General features: G+C 41.5%; 1 protein-coding gene across 2 annotated transcripts in view; it reads right to left on the bottom strand.

The window, feature by feature from the left end:
- TMEM178B (transmembrane protein 178B) overlaps nt 1–22,564 on the bottom strand; it is a 236,879-nt gene that overhangs the window by 30,449 nt on the left and 183,866 nt on the right. For both annotated transcript variants that reach the window (XM_040061742.2, XM_040061741.2), the window contains exon 3: nt 18,141–18,278. In XM_040061742.2, the coding sequence (XP_039917676.1) occupies nt 18,141–18,278 (138 nt within the window). The remainder of the gene's footprint in view (nt 1–18,140; nt 18,279–22,564) is intronic.

Below are 22,564 nucleotides of genomic sequence, written 5' to 3'. Positions count from 1 at the left end.
GCCATGTTGCTGAAATCTTCAAAATATCCTGCTCTTGTTTTCCATCTCTGCAGCAATATTTCACTTCTTATTTCTTCCTGAGAACACTGCGAGGACAAACTTCATGACTCTGTCAGGTGGTGTTATGGAAAGGTACACATATCAGATGAGGCTGAACCTTATCCCACCCAGAGGAGTCTAATTTTGATCTTTGGCCCAGCTTCATCGAAGCTAAACTCTGAGCTCTTGAAATGTCACAATTGCCACCCACACACCAAATAACAGATAGATACTGATGCTACACACCTGCCACAAGAGATAAGGACTCAAGTCAGCATGAAGTTGGCACTTTATTTTTTCCTCTCTAATTCCTCCCTTTGTGGGCCTCTGAATTGCCTGAAGAGCCCTGGGCTTAGAAGGCAACTTACAGAACATGCTACAGGACACACACAGTCAGTCCTGTGTGTCCTCCCTCTGTTCATGCATGGATCAGTAACGTGTGACACCAGCACAACACATCCTGCATCTGTTCACTTACAGCTGCTGGTGAGGAATCTCCTCTTCTTCCTGGTCCCATCCCTAAACCAGCACAATCTTCCAAAGCAGTCACAGTTAGCCTAGTTTCTGTGACAAGCTCTTGTCTTCTAGTGCCCTTTCTTCCTTCTACTCCTTTCTGCCCCTGGCTCTGCTTCTCTCCTGCAACACTTTTGCTGTTGTTTCTCTGCTGCTTTGCTCTTTTTATTTGCAGTTGCCTTGAATAAATGAATTTGACACTCCCCACTCTGAACACAGAGGTAAGATTATTTGGTGAATTTACATGGAATTTCATTCAGAAACTGTGAGCATTTGAAGGAACATACAAACATCACCAAAATATGTGAACTTTCCACTATACCCACCTCCTTTATTTAGCAGGAACCTCACACAGGCATTACATCTACAAATCTCTATCATGGACCTGCTGTGAGAACACTGTCATGGTCCTCTCTCTGTTCCCTCTTCTGATCACTGCTGTACCTGTTTGGATGGTCTTTTCTCCACTATATTTTAAAAAGTCTGCTGTAAAGGTCAGGTGCCTCCCCTAATGCCATGTACAGCTGACAGATAGCCCAAGATATTCATACATGCTCATATTATGAGAGTTCCACTGGGTACCAGTGAGGACCAGCAAGCTGCTATGCCTATTTCATTTGAAATAGCCTTCATGCCTCCCACCAGCACCCCATCAGTCTGCACTCACTGACCTGGATTCTTGCAAAAGCCTTGTGAGATCCCAGGCACTGGAGTTGTCCTATACTACTTCAAAGCACAGAGCAGGATAGGTGGGGAGATCAAAAATCAGGTTGGTTGATTAGAAACCACACATTCTTTCCAAGTTTTACTGTGTTATGCAGGTTATTCAGTAATATGAAGATGTCTGACAAGAATGCGGTTGTTCTTTGTGTTCTATGTCAGAATGACTAGTACATTGTGGGATCAGGGAAGAAAAAAGATGCCTCAGAAGCACTGTGCTCTGAACTGAGCTCTGTGGCTCATTACAAATGGTTGTGGTTGGAAAATGTCAGGGAAGGCCTTTCTCTGCTAGTAAGAGCATGGCAATTTCAGCTCCCTCAAAATACAAGACTGTTAAGAGAGGTGGGTGGGAAAATCTGTGTGGCCGGACTGATGCTACATTTGCTAAGGTCAAAAGGTAAGGAAATAACTTTGGATTTCAAATACTCCCCATCCTTTCATGCTTTATCTTGGCTATTTTGATCACAGGCTCTTCAGTGCAATGAGTGTTGCTTACTCTTTGTATTTGAACAGTGCCCAATATATTGGCACTCCACCTTGCTGAGGGTATTCTGCCCCTTAACAAAGGAACAGCAAAGAAGAGCATGTAACAACAACAGAGAACTAAGCAAATCACAAGCATGAGACTTCTCTAAAAAAAGCCTGCCCTCTTTCTGGAGAATGTGCTAACTGATGAGGACAAATAATGACTGCCATGCACAATGTCATAGGGTGCAGAGAATGGTCCTCAACCCGTCACCCCCCTGTGCTTCTGCAGGATGTCTTGTACAACACAGGGTTATCTGTCTCTCTAACACTGTTCATTGCATACACAAAAAATGCCATTTTACGCCACCTAGAAAAATCTTTATGGCCATTTTATGAGTCCAATGTGTTGCTTGTGTTCAGTCAAGCGAGTTCCTGCTTATCGTTAATCTGGCCTCTCACCAGGAAGGCTACTGATGAAAACCAAGTAAGGTTCCTACCTCATGACTGTTCAGTAGCTTTTCCTCATGAACTGGCAATCATAACACAAAAGATTATCCTTGCAAATTACACAGCTGTTGGCCATTGGAGTGGAAGAACCATGGGTAAAAGGGATGCAGAACCTGAGCTAACCCATGGAAATTAAGTCTCTCCTACTCCAGATAAGACATGGAGCTGAGGTGGCAGTAGGAGGGGGTCTGTCATTCCTGCCCATGACACTCTGTGCTACAGACGCAGTGCTTCAGAGGCAGCAGGACTGCAGGAAGTCATGACCATTCTCAACCCTAAGATCCTTTTTCTACCCAGAAGTCAAACTGAACCCGTATGCAGTTTCCTCTCAAGTTTTTGTTGTCAGTGAGATACCCTCCTACATGTGCACTTATGCCCCAGATCCCCTGGAAACTGCATTGGTACAAACTTTAATTTCTTTGTGAAACACACTCCCCATAGCTGTGGTCCAAGCAGATGACCAGACCTGGATGCTGGTGGTCCAGCCATGGCCCTGATGCACAAAATGTGAATGACAGGTGGCAATAAGAGTTTGTTGGTACATGAGCTGCACAGGAAGTTAAAGGCCATCTCCTTCTGCATATGCAGGGAGCAGAACTCACAAAGTTCTTTGTGCTGGGATTTACACATTATCCTCCTGTGTGACATCTAATGAACGCGACAAGGCAATAGTGGGATTTTTGACAGGTAATTCATGTGTCATTGCAAAATTCTTCAATCAGGTGAGAAATGAAAATTCATGTAAAGCTGTGTCTCTGCCACAGAAACTGCTGTTTGACATGTAGTCAAACCTCCATCCTGACTCCTTGTCAGGTAGTCTCCCTTCATCTTGGCCCGATTCTGACAGTCCCTGTCCTGCTAATAGGCTGATGATCATCAGTGGTTTGTGAACCTCAGCTGTTAAATACCTCTTGGTCATCTTGTGCCTGTCTTTCTTATACATTACAGAACAATATTAAACATTACATTGAATGCCCTTTTCATTTAGATTGGAAGGTTTTTTAGGACAGAGATGAACTTATTTGCTATATATGTGTAAGACTGGGGCCCTGCCATCCTTGCTGCAGGAGAAGACATTGTCTGAATAGGGATGGCAGGGAAAGGTAATAACTGTGTTGGTCAAAGCCTAATACCATGTGGATTATGAGTCAGAGCCTTCTGCTGTAGCTGTTTTCAAGCATGATTATATCAAGCAGTGCCATGGGCCTCTGCTGCAAGGAATTAATTTTTTTCTCTTCTGTAAATGTCCTTTTCTTTCCAATCCACCCAGCTGTGTGAGAGCCTGCAATGCCTCCACAGTTTTTAAACCTCACCTCCAGGGGAGACCAAAACTGTTTGTGAGTGAACTGATTTGAACAGAAACAGGCTCAAATCATCCATACCAAATCTGTTTGAATTTTCCCTGACACTAGTATTCTTTTGAACCATGTCAGAAGCCACGTCCTTCACCCACAGACCTGGCTCAACTTCCACAGCAATAGAGCTTGAGGGATTTCCCAAGGTCTGCGGTGTTTTGTGAGGAAAGAACCAGTGCCTTTCTTAGTTGCATTGCAGATGAAGGTGAGCCTTCGTGGTGCTAGGGCACAAACAGACCCCATTTCCAGGACCTTCATCCTCTTCCTTATTATTAGGGAGGAGGTGTCTGACTGGAACCTGAAGGAGACATCACCAATTTGATGGCATAGGAAATCCAAAAAGCCAGTAATTAAAATGATCTGGGCACCAAGCCCATCTCTGAGACACTCCTCTTACAGATAATTTGTCTCATGATTTGGAAATCACTTCTTTCACATCTGACAGTATGATGTTCATTCTCTCCCTTCCCCCCACAACAGAAAGAAGTGACTCACAAACTGTGCTGTCAGATGTACAAAGTAAACAACCCCAAAAACTGATTCTTCTTGCTTTCTGTTATTTTTTAAAGCATATAGAAATGTCAAGTATTACTTATAAATTAGTAGATGAAAAGAGAACTGCAAAGGTATGGATTTTAAGATGTCCTTTGAAACCATGCAGTTTTCAAATAAATGTGAATCTCTGCCTTTTAAAGTATTTCTAGTAGCTTCTTGTGGCCACTAATGTCTTTGGAAGGAGTGCTGTTTACTTAATTATCATCACTTTCTCTTATTATAGGGCTATGGGAGAAAAAAGAAATCTCACAAGTGAAAAATTTTCTTTACTTTCTCTCTGCCCTACTAGCTTTTACTATTTTCAAGGTACATCAAACAAACAAATAAAATTAGGTCTGGTCCTAAAGTGGAGTGCGTAGCATTAACTATTTAAATTATATCCCAATCAAATGAAATTATTAAAGAATACACTGAATTCCCTCCCAATGCAGTGATGACAAAAGACTTTTGGAAGGAGGGAGCAGCTTTGCAGTAAACTCCTTCTGTGCACGGATTAAACGCCTCAGCAGCACGCAGCTCTTGAGAACACTTTATTGCTCTGTGCATACACGCACAGAATATAAATTATTGCTTAATTATGTACTGTTCCAGCAGAAGCAGCTTGCAGCATCACCAATAGGCTGCAGAATTGCAAGGGGTTTACTGGAAAATTGCCCTTATGAAAAAAGAGGAGATGGAAGGATAAATCTGACTGGGTGATGGAGATTTAGTGTGGTGTCCTTGTGAGATTACATCCCCACCTGGGCTGGGACTTAATGCATTTTTATCTTATACCATGGACTAGGTAAACTGCAGGGTCTGTCGTCATACTGCATCATAACCCCTCTGAGAATGTGGTTTGCATCTGGCCTTTGGCCTCCTCCCTCACAAGGTGCCAGAGGTGCCCAGCACATGCCAGTGCTGTGCGCCTGCTGCATGTCACCTCCCCTGTGTGCCTGTCTAGGGACTGCTGCTGCACTGCTGTAATGTCTTATGGCACCAGAGGATTATGTGTCCTCAGCCACAACCCCAAACCCTTAATGGGGACCATGCTTAGGCTTGTGTAAATCAGTATCTCACATACAGGAACAATACTACAACAGCTGCGGGCTGAACTCCAGTTTGCTCTGCTGATAAAAGTGTCAGTCCATATTTCACACTGCAGATTTGCACATGGTGACATTTCCGTGACCGTATCCCTTGGGGCTTGGGACTGCACAGGGAGTGGACACCCATGCTGTGCACAGCTGCAGCCAGTGAGCTACAGCGATGAGCAAGCACTCTCTGAAGCTGTGAGTTGGCACATAAGGCAAAAGCAACACTACTTAGCTAAAGGAACAGTGGTTTGATGGATTGGGGAGAGAAGAAAGCTTTCAGATCAAAGCCTGAGTGAATAAACTTCAGAGTACTTTAGCAATGGTGATTTCTAGGATGCTACCAAAATAACCTAGCAATAATAAAGTTGATTGACTACAGCCATTAAGCAAACATAACGGGTCATGAACTTGCAGCCACAACACAGGAGACAGCAAAAATTGTGCCCACTGCAGTACTGTGATATTATTCTGATTTTACTGGAGCAGAAAGGAAAGAAAGGACCTCAGTGTCAGAATGAAGAAAAAATTCCAATCCAAGGTTAGAAAAATTATCCCATCCATGTGCTGGCAAGCATCATGTTTGGCAACATACAGACGCTCTTGGCAGGTTCTTTCATCCTCTGCAATGTGGAGCTCACAGCGTGACCCAGGCAGAGGCCAAAAGATTAAACAGAAAGAGGCACTGGAGGTCTGAACAAACTCAAGTGACTCCATCACACCTCAGATGGCACAAATCTAGTATCGAGCTGTACCTTAGGCAGATGCTTCCCACCCTAGGCATTTGTCAGAGCTAAAGGGGAACTTGTGGGGTCAGGCTGGGTTTGCCTTGTCACAGGACGTGTTCTACAGCATGAGGGATCTGTGTGTGCCCCACATTGCATCTGGTCTTTTACTAATGAGGTCATTACACCTCCAAGTATGTAAGGCCATTTTCTTACAGTCAAAAAATTGGACATCTCTCAAAAAGAGCCTCAGAGAGGCTCTGAGATTGTGTAATCTTCTTTTGCAGGAAATCCTAAATTGCTGAAAAGTCTACTGATAGATGTTCTTCAAGACAAGTGAGACTGAAGAACAGGTACAGCACAAGTAAATTCAATGCAGCCTTCCTCCATATTGCCTAGCGTGTGCCACTATAAATACTACTAGAGGGATATACTATACTCTTTCTTATACTAGAGGAAAATACTACTTTCAGGTCTAAAAGGATAGTTAGTCACATGCCTTTTTAGTCCTTTTGTTTACTGAAGGCCGTACTAAAGAAGCCATTGGGAGCTTGGGGTAATGGTGGTGGCTACCTGATTCGGATATTTTCCCCTTTAGGTGCTGGAGAAGAGCCTATCCAATAGTTTTCATCAAGTGACCAAAGGATTCTTTGCTTGCACAACTTCCATGGTCTTTACTGCAAAAGTCTCTGGGCTCTATTACTGTTTCCCTGAGTTGACCTGTTAGGAACAGAAAAATCCTTTTCTATATGTGCTGATACAGTTACTGAGCTAGAATAGTCAGAAATCAAAATAAGATGCAAATTTGTCTGGTCAACAAGAAGCACTTAGTGCAGTGCATCCCTATGAAGTTTACAACATCCACATAAATGCTTGCAAACAACAAACTAGACTGACCCTTTATAGCCCTAAAGGATCGTTTTGAAATCTCCTTTCCTGGTGCAGAGAAAATACCTGTCCATCCTCTGTAGCCCACACAAATACATTGGGATAACTGATCTCTCTATGCCCTAGAAGAGCCAGGCTGGGCAGAAATGAGGAAGGCCCTACTCTTTTATAGTTTTCTCTAGGTCCAGTTGCTTTTTAAATGCAGTTTCCAGTGTCCAGTTGGACTCCATCCAGACAGATTAGACCAAGCAAGTGTGGCAGTGATTTGCCCAAGGGGAATGTTGTTTTCTAAGCTGACAACCTGAGGAGCCAAGAAAGTGAATCTAAATCTTGCTTCAGCCTCTGCATTTAACAAAAAGATCTGCCACACAGAGAAATTTCCTCCCCATTCCCTCTGTAAGGTTTTCTTTCTGTCTAGCAAATCATGCCAGTATTAATCTTCCTTCTGTTGCTCGTGCAGTCTTTCCTCTTTTATGCCAGGCATGCAAACAACTCAGCAAAATTTCCTTTTAAAAATATCAACCCAGTAATAAATGCCAGTTTTGTTTTCATTGTCTTCCTTTGGCTTTGGTGCATCTTGCCATTGGAATTCAGAAGCCAGCAACAGATCAAAGACCTAGTGACATTATTAAAGGATATGGAACAACCACTGAATTTTAAAACACACAGAACTAGTTTTCCAGGGCTGTGGGTGGGAAAGTCTTTTGTATTTCTACAGAATCTGTCTCCTCTGCTTTATTTCTACTTTCTTTTACCTTCTGTCAGCCCCCCAAAGACCTATTGACATCCCTGAGAAGCAACTAGATTGCACGCCCTTCACGGACTACGCTGTCTGTTCTCGTAACTTTAGAGGATACTGATGCTTCTGCCAGTACCTCCCATCCTGGTGAGGGAGAAATTACAAGTCAGAATAGATGACTTAAAATGAACACACAGAGGAATATGAACAGTTCTTCTTGCTGAAAAACCAGACAGAGCTGACTCCTTAATTTACTGCACACCAAGTTCAGGGAGACAGATTTGAGCTAGGACAGAAAAACAATGAGTTTAGAGGTGCGCATACACTACTTGCCCTGTCTTTTGCTCCAGACTAAGATCTCTGCACCTCATTAAAGAAGTTTTTCTCTGCTTCTCCTAAGTGCCAGTGCCCTCCTGTGATCAGGTACAATGCTGGTGGAATTGTGTTGGTATTTCTTCCCCCACAGTTCTGCAAGTGCACGTCTAGGATCATCAGAAATAAGCCACGGGGGGAAAAAAAAAAAAACAACCAACCCACAACACTTTTGAAGGTTGACTTTGAAGTCAGCTGATAATGTTTCCATGGAGATCACATACTATGGAGTTGACAATGAATTCTCTTGTTGAGCCTTTCCTCCCAGTGGAAAAAGAGCCGCAAAGAACAATACTTCTAAATGACTACGATCTGCAGTATATTTGTGTTATTGACTTGCAAAAAACACATTTATAATCACACCCCTGTTTTCTTAAGGAGATGTAACTCTTAAGTCTCAACATTTCAATGACAGGTGTGCCAGTATTCACCTAGAGAATCAGATATATTCCCAAGGAAATGGAATAAAAAGAGACATGTAGTGAAAATAATATTCTACGAGAAAACAAGATATTACTCTGCATTTGAACTTATGCTGTAAATGAGTTATGATTTCCCCTGAGGAGTATTATAACATGAAATTATAAAAGAGTATTTCAGTTGCTGCTATGCAATGACACACAGATGTCTGTACTATGAAAGTGGGTGATGTTTCATATTTCCAGAGAGTCTCCTATTTCCTTTTCAAAACATGTGCCAGCATAAATAAATAAATGTAAAATGTGTTATTGGTGCACCAGAGATCAGAGAGAAGTACTAGAAGTAAAGATGTAACACGGACCCCCAGCTCTGCCTTTTAAGCCTTGTCCTGCCATCAGCTGAGCAACTTTCTTCTAGCTGGAAAATGCTCAACAGGCCATCTTGGCATTATATTAACCCCAAAAGATGGCAAAGGGGATCTATGTCTGCCTGAGTGATATCCTAAATACTTGGTTTTTTAGTGAAAATAAGAAATTAGACAGCATTCAAAAAGCAAGCGGTAACAGTTGCTAAATGCTGATTACTAATGGTTCACTGGTCTGGATGAAGAAACACTTCCAGTTCTACCCCCAAATCAGGACATGTGTACGTACAGTGAGCCCATACCCATACCTACATGTCTGGACATGTATCTATCAGTATCCTGGTTTTAAAAGACATAAGAAAAGAAAAGCCACACTTCAGAAACCTGGCCTTAAATGGGACCAAGGAACAAAACCTTCAGCTAGGTCTGTGAGAGACACCATAAACTGTGTCGGGAGAGATGTTTTAAAGGAATCGTAGGATTAGGTTGGAAGAGATCTCTAAGATCATCAAGTCCAACCATTAACCCAGCACTGCCAAATCCACCATTAAACCATGTTCCCAAGTGCCACATGTACACATCTCTTGAGTGCCTCCAGGGATGGTGACCCTTCTCTGGGCAGCCTCTTCCAATGCTTGACCACCCTTTTCATAGAGAGGATTTTCCTATTATCCAATCTAAACTTCCCTGGTACAATTTGAGGCCATTTCCTCTTGTTCTATCACTTGTTACTTGGACAAGAGACCAATCCCTTCATAGCTACAATTTCCTGTGAGGTAATTGTAAAGAGGAATAAAGTCTCCCCTGAGCCTGCTTTTCTCCACACTTAAGAACCCGAATTTCCTTGGTTGCTCCCCATAAAGAGGGACAAATCCTTAAGAGAGACGAAAAAGGACAGTTTTAGAAATAGGTGGACTCTTATTTCCTGAATATGAATGCTCTTGGCCTTGTTACATTATTTCCTGATGGGCACAAAGCCTGCAGGACTGCTCTGAGCTCTGCTTCTCCTCAAAGGTCCAAAAAGACCTTCATCAGCTCCTTTACTACCTCCCACAGCACCCTCATCATGTGTTTGAGGGTTTTAAACAATCAAGAACCTTTGAGAGGTTTAAACATTTAAAGCCAATTAACACTGTACATTAACTCAAGCTTGTTCCAACTCAAAGCCTTAAATCACTTTAGAGCATAATGCAAAATTTAACCAAAAGCACAAGCGGGAGCCACAGTGTTCACGTGGTTGGTGGGGGAGGCGTGGCAGAGGGTGGAATCATTTTGTTGTGCTGAAGCTGGTCTCAAAGACATTCATAACCCATTTATGGCATCTCTTGATGCAAACCTGTGGGCCTGATATTTCTGGGTCTGATAGATTTTAGCCTGCTAGCAGCTGCTAAGTTTTTCCCAAAGGAAAATTTCTCAAGAAAGCTTCTGAAAACAATTTTGGCAAAGCAACAATCCTTTCTCAAAACAGTCTTTCTCCAGGTGGTGTTTTGCTGTTTCTCTAGTTTCACCAATGGGATTAGAGAGGTGCTGTTCCTATTCACCAATCATGTTAAGTCTATATCAGAACACCTTATAAAAGGTAGTAAGAATTAGACAATAAAACTTTTTCTATACTTTTTGCCTTCTAAAATACTTAGTCTCTCATCTTTCTTTCACATCCTACAATACTAACCAGCCTTTGTCTCCATCTGGAGGTCAATCCACATAAATAAGTTTTCACGGTGGTCTGTAGGGAGTTTTGCTAAATTTTTAAGCTCCTCTGCAGTCATCATTAATTTAGTACCTCCCACAGGAATAAAACATAATTGGTATCTCATTTTTTTTCAGTCTTCCAACTTTTTTGAATTAGATATTTGAATTACTCTTAAAAAATGGCCAAAGATATTACGCCTGTGTGAAAACTGTGTTTATCCCAAGCTTCAAAGTTCACATCCCAGTAACTTACTGCAGCTCTCGGTTTTTCTAAAGATCACATGCTGCTGTTTAAGATCTTTCTGCATACACCAGTGCACACACGTGTGCATTGACCTTTGCCTTTCCACAGGGAAAAAAAATAATTGATATATGCTTTCTAAAACTATTCATTTTCTTGGAAGAAGCACAAAAACCTGAATTCTTTCAAAGAATAATGTTGTATAAATGAAAAAATATATATATAATCACAGGAAATACCTTCCATATTCAGTGTTGTGGTTGATCACATCACCACAAGTAAACATTCTGAAGAATGGGTAGAGACCTTGGTTATCAACGAAAAGCAGAAAACCTAGTTGCCCTGTGGGACATATCACATTTCCCAATGAATTCCAAAGAATGGCTCTTAGTTTCTCCCTTTGTTTATCTTTCTCTTTGCTTCCTCTTGGCAGCTACTGTGAAGATAACTTATAACTGCCTCAGAGATGTCAGTCACAGAGCTTTGCCTTACACTTACTGCATTAAATTGCTCCATTTTTGTTAAATTATTCAGCACTGGAACGATTACTTTGAGACGGCAGGACCACAGTTGCGTAGAATAAACACTCTTATTTTCTACCGTTGCGTGCTATTTTCAAAGTACAGTGAGTTAAATTTGAGACTCAAATGACTCAACAGCTGGTAGCGATCCATGGCTGCAAATATACGGATGCCTCGCTTGTCATCTCCTACCACATGCACAGCACAGGCGGAGGAAGCACAGCGCAGAGGCTCGGGGGTCTGGAAGGCAAGGCTCTCTGCAGAGGTGGGAGGGAAAGAGGACACGGACGCGTGCGGCACAGCTACGCCGACGGCGGCGCCGCACGGGCTCCCAAGCCCGGTTCTGCTGCCCCACGTTCTGATGGGGTTGGCATGCCAGCCTGGCCATCAGCTCCTGGGCACAGCGAGTGGTGCTGTGACAGCTGATGGCGCTGGCACAGTGTGGCCTCATCCCCGCTGGCACCTTGCGACATGAAGCGTGGCACAGCTGGGGCACGAGAAGGTCACCCAGTCTAAATGGCTGGTCTATCCTCCGGCTGCGAGGATAATAAAGCATTTTGTTGCCCTACCCCTGGACTGAGGAAAGGAATATTTTGGAAGTATTTCTGAGAAGGCTGGAAATTACTTATTAAAACCTATTTCTCCCTAGTTTAAAATTTAAAAAAGAACACATTCATAACATACATAAGTGGGTTTTTCTTTATTTCTTTAATAAACATTCTCTCTTGCATATGTGGAAAAAAAGCATTACATTGTGCCAACACACCTGCATAACTTAATTTTTTATTCCCTCTCACTCATCTTTCCTGCCTGCTTATCTTTACTGCAGCAGCCAGCACTGGAAAGAATAGGTGATCACCTCTGCAGTGGGAAAGATTTGAAGCTTTTCTAATCCTGACCTAGGTCCTCTGAGTATAGATGGGCTATAAAGAGTAATGTCTCTGCAGCACTCCTAGAGGGGTCAGAAGAAGCCCAAATCAGTGGCAAAAGTGGAACTGGCAAATGGCCCTTGAAACCTCCAGACTGGCAGATCATTGCTGGAGAGGAGGGAAAGGATGAAAGAAATTCCTGATGTTTTTGAAAGCAAATGCTAGAACAAAAAATCAGGCCAGAAGAACTCCATACTGCTACTAAATGGGTACAGCATGACTTCCAGACCCTTCAGCACCAGTAGAAAAGGAAGTTTCAGAATCCCAAGCAAAGCTCCAAGCCCAGTACCTCAAAAATATCATGCAAAAATATCACTAGGCAAAGACAAGAAATGAGCTGCTATATGAGACTCCAGATCATTTTCTTACAGATCTGCAAGGAGAAGCCAAATCATATATGACGGCATTTAACAGCTGGAATAATTTCCAAATAGACTAATTAGAGACTGAATTATTAATGGTAAAATTTCTAATTGGCTCAAAGCGAGGTTACAGCAAGAAACTCACTTGACTTTGCAAAGAATAATGAATATTTGCAAGGCTAGTAAAACGACATGCTTCTCTAAGGAAATTGTTAGCAAATGGGGAAAAAAACCTAAAGTCATCCTAAAGTGTATGTCACAAGACAAAACTGGCAGAGACCCGATAAGAGTGAAGAGAAGAGGTAAAACAGTAAACAGTGCAGAGATGATTTATTACATTCATTTGCAGTAAATTTGGAACAAAATAAGACAACGCAGAAGTCTCTCCCTGAAGGGCTGCCTTGTTAGGCATGCAGTAAAACCCCCAACTATTTCACTGAGATGTGTTCTCAGTACAAATTACAGACTTACAAAAGGGAAATACATGGATGTGCAGCTGAAGTAGAGAGCTGTGATAAGGATGATAAAACGTCATTCTTTGTCAGTCTTTTAATATATTTACAAAGGCAAGCGATGTAGCTTTGGCCAGGGATAATTGTGTGCTGAAGCGAGTACCAGAACACGATATTGGAAGTGCCATTTTGCATTTCCAGCCGGGACAGCAGACAGAAGTTCAGCAGGGAGGTGCACAGGGTGGGAAGGCGGAGGATGGAATCACTGCCGAAACACTGGATCATGCCACCAGCAGGCAGGCACCCCAGTTTCCCCACAGCAGGCACTGATAAGGAGGAAAAGGGCTTTGAAGCATTTAGGTATGCCCTGCCCTCAAATTAGAAATAAAGCAAGCCATATGTTATTTCAAAACAGCTGACTGAAATCAGCTGACCTGGGAAAACATCAGGCTATCAGATATTATCTTTAAAAGACAATTTTATAAAGCAAGTACAGTAACAGAAGATGTGGTGAGGTTGGCTTTGCATGACTGCAAACCTAGCAGAATCTGAGATACTGAAACAAGAAAATCCTATGGATTAATGTGCTGGAGAGCAGGTAGAAAAACCTAGGGTTAGATGGATCAACTTGTTCACGCTACAGGAAATATTCATAAACAACTTGATAGAGAACTGAAAGAAGGGATTCTTGGAGACAATGGAATTTGCCTTGGTAGAGTCACCAGTGTGCCAATTCGTAGCATCTCAGCTCTTTGCAGCTGGGACTAAAACTGGCATTTGACCTTGACAATATTGGCTAAATTGGATGTCAAAGGAGTGAAGACACCAACCAAAAAAATTGACAGGTTTGCCATGATAAGAAACCCAAACAAGTCACGGATTTGAATACATTCAAAAGAACTGCTCAAAGCCAGAAAAGGTGAGCACCACTTCCTGGGAACTGATGAGGTGGCCACATCTAGACTTGAAAAAGCAAAGGCATAGTTTTGGTGCAAATAAATTTGCTTTGGTCAAAACACAACGTATAAAATACCTCACATGCTTTTCCTCCAGTAGATGTTTAACTGAATTCCTGTCCTGTACTATATGAGCATGAAAGTATCACATTTGCCACAAGACTCTGACATTTGGATGTAGTGTTACAGATGCTCTTAAGCTCCAGAAATTGTTATAAAATTTAAAAATTACAGGTTGGAGCTTTTACTGGTGCACAGACTTTCAGTAATTTGCATGAACAGAAAACACAAGAACCTGCAAGAGGATGTGCTTGGAGTCATGTATAATTTGAGTGTGACCCACTTCTGTAATAGAATTAAACAGTCTCAAGTAAGATGAATAAAGTGAACTAATAACAGTGAAATTTAAGGGCACAATTCCAAATGGAAAATCTCTCAAAAAGGGAAACTCTCCCACTCTGCAGGGTAAAATGATACTGACAATACTGGAATATAATGACAACAGATAGTGCAATTCTCTGTATAGGAGGCTGTCATGCAAAATGAGATAAAAAGTGCTAAACATAATTTACAGTATCCACCTGGTTCTGTAGAAGATGGGGGACTGAAAAAAAATTCCTACTGTGGTCAGGCAAACACTGTCATTCAAGAGAAGGAATCCAATATAAATTGTACAATAAATACCAAAAATTATGGAAAAGAACAGTGGAAGCCATAAAGGATCTGTGATTGCTGTTGATAGAGATACATTTGGACTAAACAGAAAAGATGAATTATTAATAATTTTTAGCTTGTTACAAAACATTCAGAATAGCAGTGCGAAACAGACTCTAAATCACAGTTTACATGTCTTGGATTCCAGATGAGCTAAAAACCCAGTAATGGCCTGCATTTCGTAAATTATTTGTTTCAGCGATTTGCTTGAGAAATTAGATCAAGCAAAGTGAAGCGAGTCCTTATGAGGCACTGCCACATGGGTTACAGGAGGACAGTTTGGTAAATATAATAAAGAACCAGAGGTACAAGCAAACCACGTCTGGTCTTATTAGATTACTATAGCATACTTCTCAGTGCTCTGTTGAGATTACCTGTTCAAAGAATTATGGGCAGTAAGGAACGAACCTCATAGATATGTTAAGCTGGCAATGTTTAAGCATTGCAGAAGAGTTATTTGTCTTGAAATAAAACCAGAACAAATGCTACAAATATAGCCAATACAAGTGGTGTTGAAAATGGAAGAGGAAGTTAGATTTCAGTCTGATTCTATGGCTACCAATTGAACACAGTCTCCTCTCAGGTGCAACGAGGTCAGACGGCAGAAACCTTCCAAAGCAGTTTTCCCATTATTGGACCTGAGAAAAAGTTAGGTAAAACTAAAAGGCACTCTGGCTCCATGCATTTTAAGAAACAGTACAGTGATATGTTGACAGCATTTATGGCATGACAGAAGCAAAACATTGTCCAGCAACAAAAAAGTTTAAATAAAAAGACTCACTGGCTGTAAAAGCCATGACTGTGTAACACATGACACAGTCTGAAAACATTGATAGATACTGACTTTTAGATTAGGTTGCTCTAGTTGTGTATTTTATTAACTGACTGCTTCAGTTTGCAGATGTTACTTTATGCCCATTTACTGTTAAAAGAAATCAGTATAACTGTTGCTATTGACTTGTGCAAAACAAGTAAGAGAGTAACCTTTGGGTAATACTGATCCATGTGTCTGCGCTGAAGCAGAAAATAAGTTTGATCTCCTCCCAGCACATCTTTATTGATAATATTATACATCTTGACAGAATTTGTCAGATAAAATAATCTGGTGCCTCTCATTTCAATTAGTTTCAGGTTCCAACTGCTGGATCTGGTTATTATTTTGTCTATGCAAAGAGCATGCTAGTATCAGGTGGCTTCTCACTACATCGGTACTTCCACTCTCTGATTGAGTCAATTATAAACCTTCTGGTAAACAGTTTCAAGCAATTGGTTTTTCGTGGCATACTGTATTTTTCTTGTTTTTCAAACCACAAGTCATTTTTGTAGCTCTTCTCCAAACCTCTCCCATTCTTTCCACATCCTCCCTTTGGCATTGATACCTGATTAGGATGTCCAGAAATAGATTTGCTTAGCCCGGAGATAACCCCACCTCACGGTCTCACTGCATATTCCATAAAAAACCCCCACATATAGCAGCTGCATTGCACTGAGAGCTCCTGTGCAGCTGATGATCCCAGCATCCACGATTCCAGAGACCTTTCCAGAAGCCACTGCTCTCTGAGAGGGAGCAGCTTGTTCCATAGGGATGACTGAAGCTGTTCCCAGCTGCATGACCTCGGCTCTGTCTCCACTGAAATGTGTGTTGTTTCAGTATGCCAAAAGATGGCTTTGTAAGCTGTGAGTGACCCATTCCACTGCACACGGTTAAAAATGAATCTCTTTTCACCTGAAAACTTTATCAGTCATCTTTCAAATCACTGACAAATAACGTTGAGCCTAAACATAATCTCTGCAGCTGCACTGGAAACCAACCCATATATAATGATAATTTCTGAATAGTAAACAAGACATAGCTAGTTTCTAAAATTTAATTTCCTGTATTTATTTAGTATACTCTTAATGTTTTAATCTGAATGTTGTGCTGTAGAAGTTAAATACCACACAGATATCTGAGCAGATTAGGGCAAAATGGCCCCTGTACAAACTAAGCTTTTAAATAAATAAGAAACACCAAGTTCATCTGGAAAACCATCACCTATAACGTTTTGACACCCACAACAAACCATTTACAGACATCCCCACAAAGACCAGTGCGTGCTTGCACGAGGTCCTAGCACATTTCAAATGTGTTTGTGGGCACAGAGAGAGCTGATGTCTAATGTCACCAGCACAACATCACTAGAACATAAATACTTGTTACTGAAGCTCTTAACTCCTCTTCTGGGACCACAGAATCTTTCCTCTAAGTCGCACACTGATCTGTGTCACACCACCGTACAGATAAACAGATGATAAAATGCACTGAAGTGATGATCTGCCTGGAGGGCAAAAACCCAGCTAAACAAAAACCACCAGCGGAGAAAAGAAGAACAGAAGTAGTGGTGCTCACTTTGAGACATTCACCCAAGCGCTGTGTTTGGGACTTGATTCTCACACCCTTCATTTCAAGTAACTATGCCTTGAAATTGCTGCTAGCAGAAATTTGGATGGTATCTCTAGTAAGGAAGTATATTACATGGGAATGGTACATTACATGGGAACATTACATTACACATTACATGGGAAATGGTACATTACATGGGAAATGATGGGTGACCTTGAGGGCTGGTGTAGTAGGAAAGGGAAGAAGTTCAAAAGCACAGAGTGTCAGGGCATATACCTGTGGTATACTAAACAAAATGTCTGCTGTAAATCGGGAGAGCATCAGTAGGAAAGTACAAAGGTGGAGAAAGGCCTGATGCACAGCTCATCCAGCCACAGGATGACTATGGGTCTCCAATGTGATGGAGAATGAAAAAAGCAAATACAACCAAAAAAAAACTTCAGGCAAGGAATTACCAGCAGGGGAATGAAAGCATCGCACCACTTATACAAGGTATTGATTAGACCTTGTTAGGAAATGGTTCTTCTCATCCATATATGAGAAAGGCAAGTACAAAGAGGAACAGGTAGCAGAAAGGGCTGCTGGATTGATAATTGTTCTTACAGAGAGAAGTCTACAAGAAAGTGTACGTAGAACGGGAAAAGGAAAACAGAGAATGCTCTTCATAGGTACAGGAAAGAAAGAGAGATGTAAACTAAAGGCTACATTTGACTCAAGAACAACTGATGAGTAATAAACATAGATTATAACTCACAGCACAGTTTCTAGGTATCAAAGTGTTCCACTGTGAAGCACGATAGAGGTGGGAATAACATCTGCATAATCTTCAGATTTTTATTACTGAGCTTACTAAGTTACAGTGTTACTTCCAAGAGGGGAGTACTGTACTAAAAAACTTAGATTACCCTTTCTACTACCATGAGTTACAGACACCCCAGACAAGGTTTGTGATGGCAGCTAAATATAACTATGGCTGGGTGATCCTTGATATGCAGATGTGCTCCAGAAGGAGCTCGGAATGAAACCAAGTCCAGATCAAGTAAAAAACTCTGAAAACACATTTTCAGTGACTTAGAAAAGGAGGGACATGTGGCAAGAGGGAACATAAAAACAACAAGCAAAATGCATTTCTTCAAACACCACCATGCTTACCTCCCATGAGGAAGAGAAGCCCTGCCACATACTGCATAAGGCCTCGATCCCAGCAGCACCCCAGCACGCCGATGATCCATCCAAAGAGGATGATGGCCACAGCCATGCCCATGAAGCCAGCTGTCATCCTGCGCAGATCTGCAGTGGGGGAGCCAGAAAAACAACATGAGTGGGAACAGTGATAAATCAGCATCATCAGGGGCTCATAACAGTCTTAATCCAAAATGCTACTGATTTGCAAGGGCTTCAGGGTGCGTTGGTTTGGGATGATCTGAGTAAGGATGATTCAGAGCGAGGACACACCATAAATTAAGTCACTAACTTAAACTGAGGAGAGAGAGAGAGCAGGTGACAATTTTACCACACAATAAAGCTCAGTGCAGATGCATCCAAGTGACTTGTGACAGCTTTCACAGGAGCTAGAAGCTGTAAAATGGCCTCAGTGCAATGTTGTGCCTAATAACTCCAGTCTCTGGGCACTAGCACAACATCTGTTTACATCTTGCCTTCTCATCTCTGTCCATTACTCCTCGTCACCCTGCTCAAACTGATCAACAGACCAGTTTCTAGGTTTTGCACTGGCACAGCCATGACAGAGGATTCACCTCAATTGTGACCCCTGTGTGATTTTGGGCAAGTCACTGAGTCCCTCTCAGTGTAAGCTGGGCCACAGCACCCAGCAGTGGTAGGAGTGAAAGCAGTACCTCCAGAACAGTGAGGCACAGCGCTGCTCTGGTGTCAGACATCCTTGGATGCACTCCAGATACACAGCTGGGACAGAGGACACATCCTTCTCCTCTCCTGCACCTACATGATGACCCGACCAGATGATTTTTGGTGAGAATGTTTTTGACTGCTCCAGGGAGCACTAGGAGTAGGAGGAGGGCAGGGTGCTGGAGCAAAACATTTTTGTTCTTCAAATGGGCACTGAGTACATCTCATGTGGGTGACAAGGACTGACCTGCATTTATTTCATAAATAAAGGAAAAGTGTCCCCAAGTCCTAATGAAAGGAATCCTTAAATAAAGACCTGGCTATGCTGCATGTTTGCCTTCTGCAATAAGGATTGGACTATGGGACTGCTGGGAACTCTCCTCCTGCATGTGCTAGAAGAAAAAATCCTTCACAGTTGGTTTGGATGTGAAATCTGGGCAGTGAGACCACCTGGCAACTGAAAGAGCAAGGACTGTGTGAGCTAAAGAGCATTTTCACACCCTCAGATAATGAAACAGATGGGGGCATCTTCACTAACATTTGATTATTCCTTGTCCCCCACTTCATGCATGAATAAAAAGTACTGATATGTCAAGAGTATATGTACAGAGGAAATTCTAGCCAAGTCAGCTCTAAACATTTTTTTCCTTCTTGAAACTTTTTTTTTTTTTTGCACAGCAATGATTTTACTTTTTTTTTTTTTTTTTCTTCTTTTTTTCCAAGAAACAGAATGCTTATGACAGAGGAGAAAGATTTGAAAACTCTGAATCATCCACCAGACTCTATGGCAGCTTTTCTCCTTGGCTGGCCTTTGCCTATGTCTCAGTTTCTGTTATTTTTGATGCTTTTCCCACAGTGGATAAAAGGACCAGCAATACCCACAGTGCAGATTCAATGAATTCTGTGAAGAGTGATAAATTACCATCATCAGAGATTTATAAAACTTCAAAACCCAAATGCTGAGTGTCCACAAAGTCTATCAGTATACTGATACAGAATGACTTGAAGGCAGTTTTCTCAGGTCCATATTCATTATAACTCTTTGTATGTAAAATAAAGTTGCAGAATGTAACCTCTCCCACGAAGCTATAACTCCTTCCTATAGATTGTCACTGATTTTCCAAGGAGTATAGCTGACAACATAAAGATAACAATATAAAGACAATATAAAGACTGAAGGTCTTCAGTCCACCAGTAATCTGGCCCTTTTAAGGAGATACACATCTTAAAATAAGTACTTTTATCTTAAGTTTTGTGACTGTCCCACCATATTTGAGTATGTTCAAGGAGCTCTAGTGCAGAAAAAAAATTAAAAAAAGGCATTTCCTGCAGAAACTTGTACTTCCCCCAGGCAATGTCTCTGTTCCTTGGGACTTTCTCAGAGTGCTTTCTAAAACAAGCAGTAAGTGTTAGCAAGCATCTTTGATGGCCAAGTGTCTTCCTGCTTTTTCAGTCCACGAGGACCTGGACTCAATTTGAAAATGAAAACATAAAATCTTTACTGTTTCCTGTATCATCTTCCATAACAGCACAGCACATCTCTCCAAAGTGCTGCACAGCTCTTTGTGTCAGCCCTACAAACCCCTTGCAATTTAACTTGTGACTGCTGACTCCAAGTAATGCCATTTGCCTATCCTAATGTACCATACCCTAATAACCTGCTTCTAATGAGCTCAGCTTAAATAGCTTTACTCAGCTACAAGAGGTCCAGAACTCCTCAGATCTACCCCAATGCCTGGCTGATGGACCCAGTTTTCACACGCCCAGAGTGGATCACAAACATCCCCACATCATGTATGCCAGACTCAGGAATCGTACTTATCCTGCTGAAATCTGTGTGAATTTTGCCATTGAACGGAAGACTTAAAGGAACAGGACCTAGATTTCTAGGCCAAATTTTGACATTTGTTTCCCTCAACCTCTTTTGATGGAACCTGAAATCCCCTTTCTAACACAGCGAAATCGAAACTGAACTTTTTTATGAACTCTTAGTTCTCACTGAGTTCAGTGAGCTTAGTTTAAGATTGTCACTGCTTAGGCCAGTTGCTCCTCACAAGCCCATCCACTAGGGATTATCTGAAACAAATAAAATATAAACTTTCTTTTCTATTTGAAACTATTGGCTTTTGTCCTGCCATAACATTCCTTGAGGGGAGCCCTTGCAAACGGCAGTGCTGGGAAAGGGGGTTGTAAAGCTGGTTTCAATAACAGCCTGCACTTGTCCGAGAGCATCTTCCTGGTGCTCCTCACCTGTCAGTGCCCACATGAAGCTGAGGTCAGTGCTGGGATCAAGTCTATTCAAAGTGATTCTTTTGTGGAACAGTACTCAATGGATGTAAACGAATCATCACCCTCGGTCTATTTAGAGGAATAGGAGCCTATATTGCCTAGATTCAATCCCTATTTATGGGGTTGTTTATGATTACTGTTTGTTGGTGTGGTGCTTTACATAGAAAGGACAGAAGAAAAGCAAAGATTTGCATTGTGTACTTGAGACAATATCTAAATTCGTTCTGCTAATTTAGGATGGAGAGAATGATATATAAATAAACAATAGCTCATCAGTACAAATTGATGGGGTTTTGTCTGAGTTTGATTGGCACTGATAAGACCCTTCCTGAATGCATCCTGCAAAGGTAAAAAGGGTCATGCTGTCATGTAACACCACTTTATGATGTTGGAGCACATTCTGGGTTTCGTTTATTTTTCTGAAATTGCTTTTATTTATTTTTAGACTATGAAATTAATAGTTCTCTACAGTCTTTCTCTTTTTGAAAACCTCTCTGAGTAATAGGATCTCAGGGTCATGGCATGACAACACCAATCAACTGAAGGAGTGACTATGCCAGCAAAATGTGTTGTTGAATCTTATCCAGCCAAATGGGAGCTGCAACAGCAAACAAACTTATCTCAGTGCATTCATGTGCATTGCTGAGCTGGTCCTGCAGCTGATCCCCCCTGTGTACCCATCCTAAGTCCTCACATTGTAATAAAGTGCACAGATTGCAGGGACACTGAATTCCCCTTCTCCAGCATTTAGCAAACCAAACCTTCAGAGATGTAGCTACAAGGTGAAAGTAAGGGATGTATTACATTGTTTATTCCATAACCTATAATACAGAAATTAATTTTTAATGTTTTGCCTATAGGATTACTTGTTTCGATGATTTACTATGTGGCCATAGATACCAACATCACTTGTGAGTGAAGATAAAATATTATCTTTCCACACATTTTTTAGAAAGCTTCTTCATCCCTTTTTCTATTTTAATGTTGACTAAAAGCTATGAGTGAATATCTTCTCTTTGGGAGACTTTTCATATCTAGCACTGCTACAGATGCTGCTGCTGCATGTAAAAGGCAGGGAACTCAATCCTGACTCAAAAGCAACGTGGGTCATCTAGCAAGGAATACAGGTATTGTGTTTGTGTAGGTTGGGAGCAACAAACTTCTTGACTGATAATATTGGAAAAAGGACAAAGAATGGAGTAATCCAAGTCCCATGATAAAAGCTGAAATGATAAAATTGAAAGCCACAAGCTTTGTGAATCATGATGAAAAGAGAAACATTAACATTTTAGACAATGTCCTTAAAATACAGACAGATTCTCATAAACCAACATGCATCTCCTAAAAGCGTTTTTTTTTCTGCTGGGAATATTAACTCTATAGGTTTCCTGAAGATAAAGAAAGGAAGAGAAGCTGATTAA

This window comes from Hirundo rustica, chromosome 4 (genome assembly GCF_015227805.2).
Source record: "Hirundo rustica isolate bHirRus1 chromosome 4, bHirRus1.pri.v3, whole genome shotgun sequence".
NCBI classification, from domain to species: Eukaryota; Metazoa; Chordata; class Aves; order Passeriformes; family Hirundinidae; genus Hirundo; species Hirundo rustica.
This window is presented reverse-complemented; position numbering and strand designations above follow the sequence as displayed.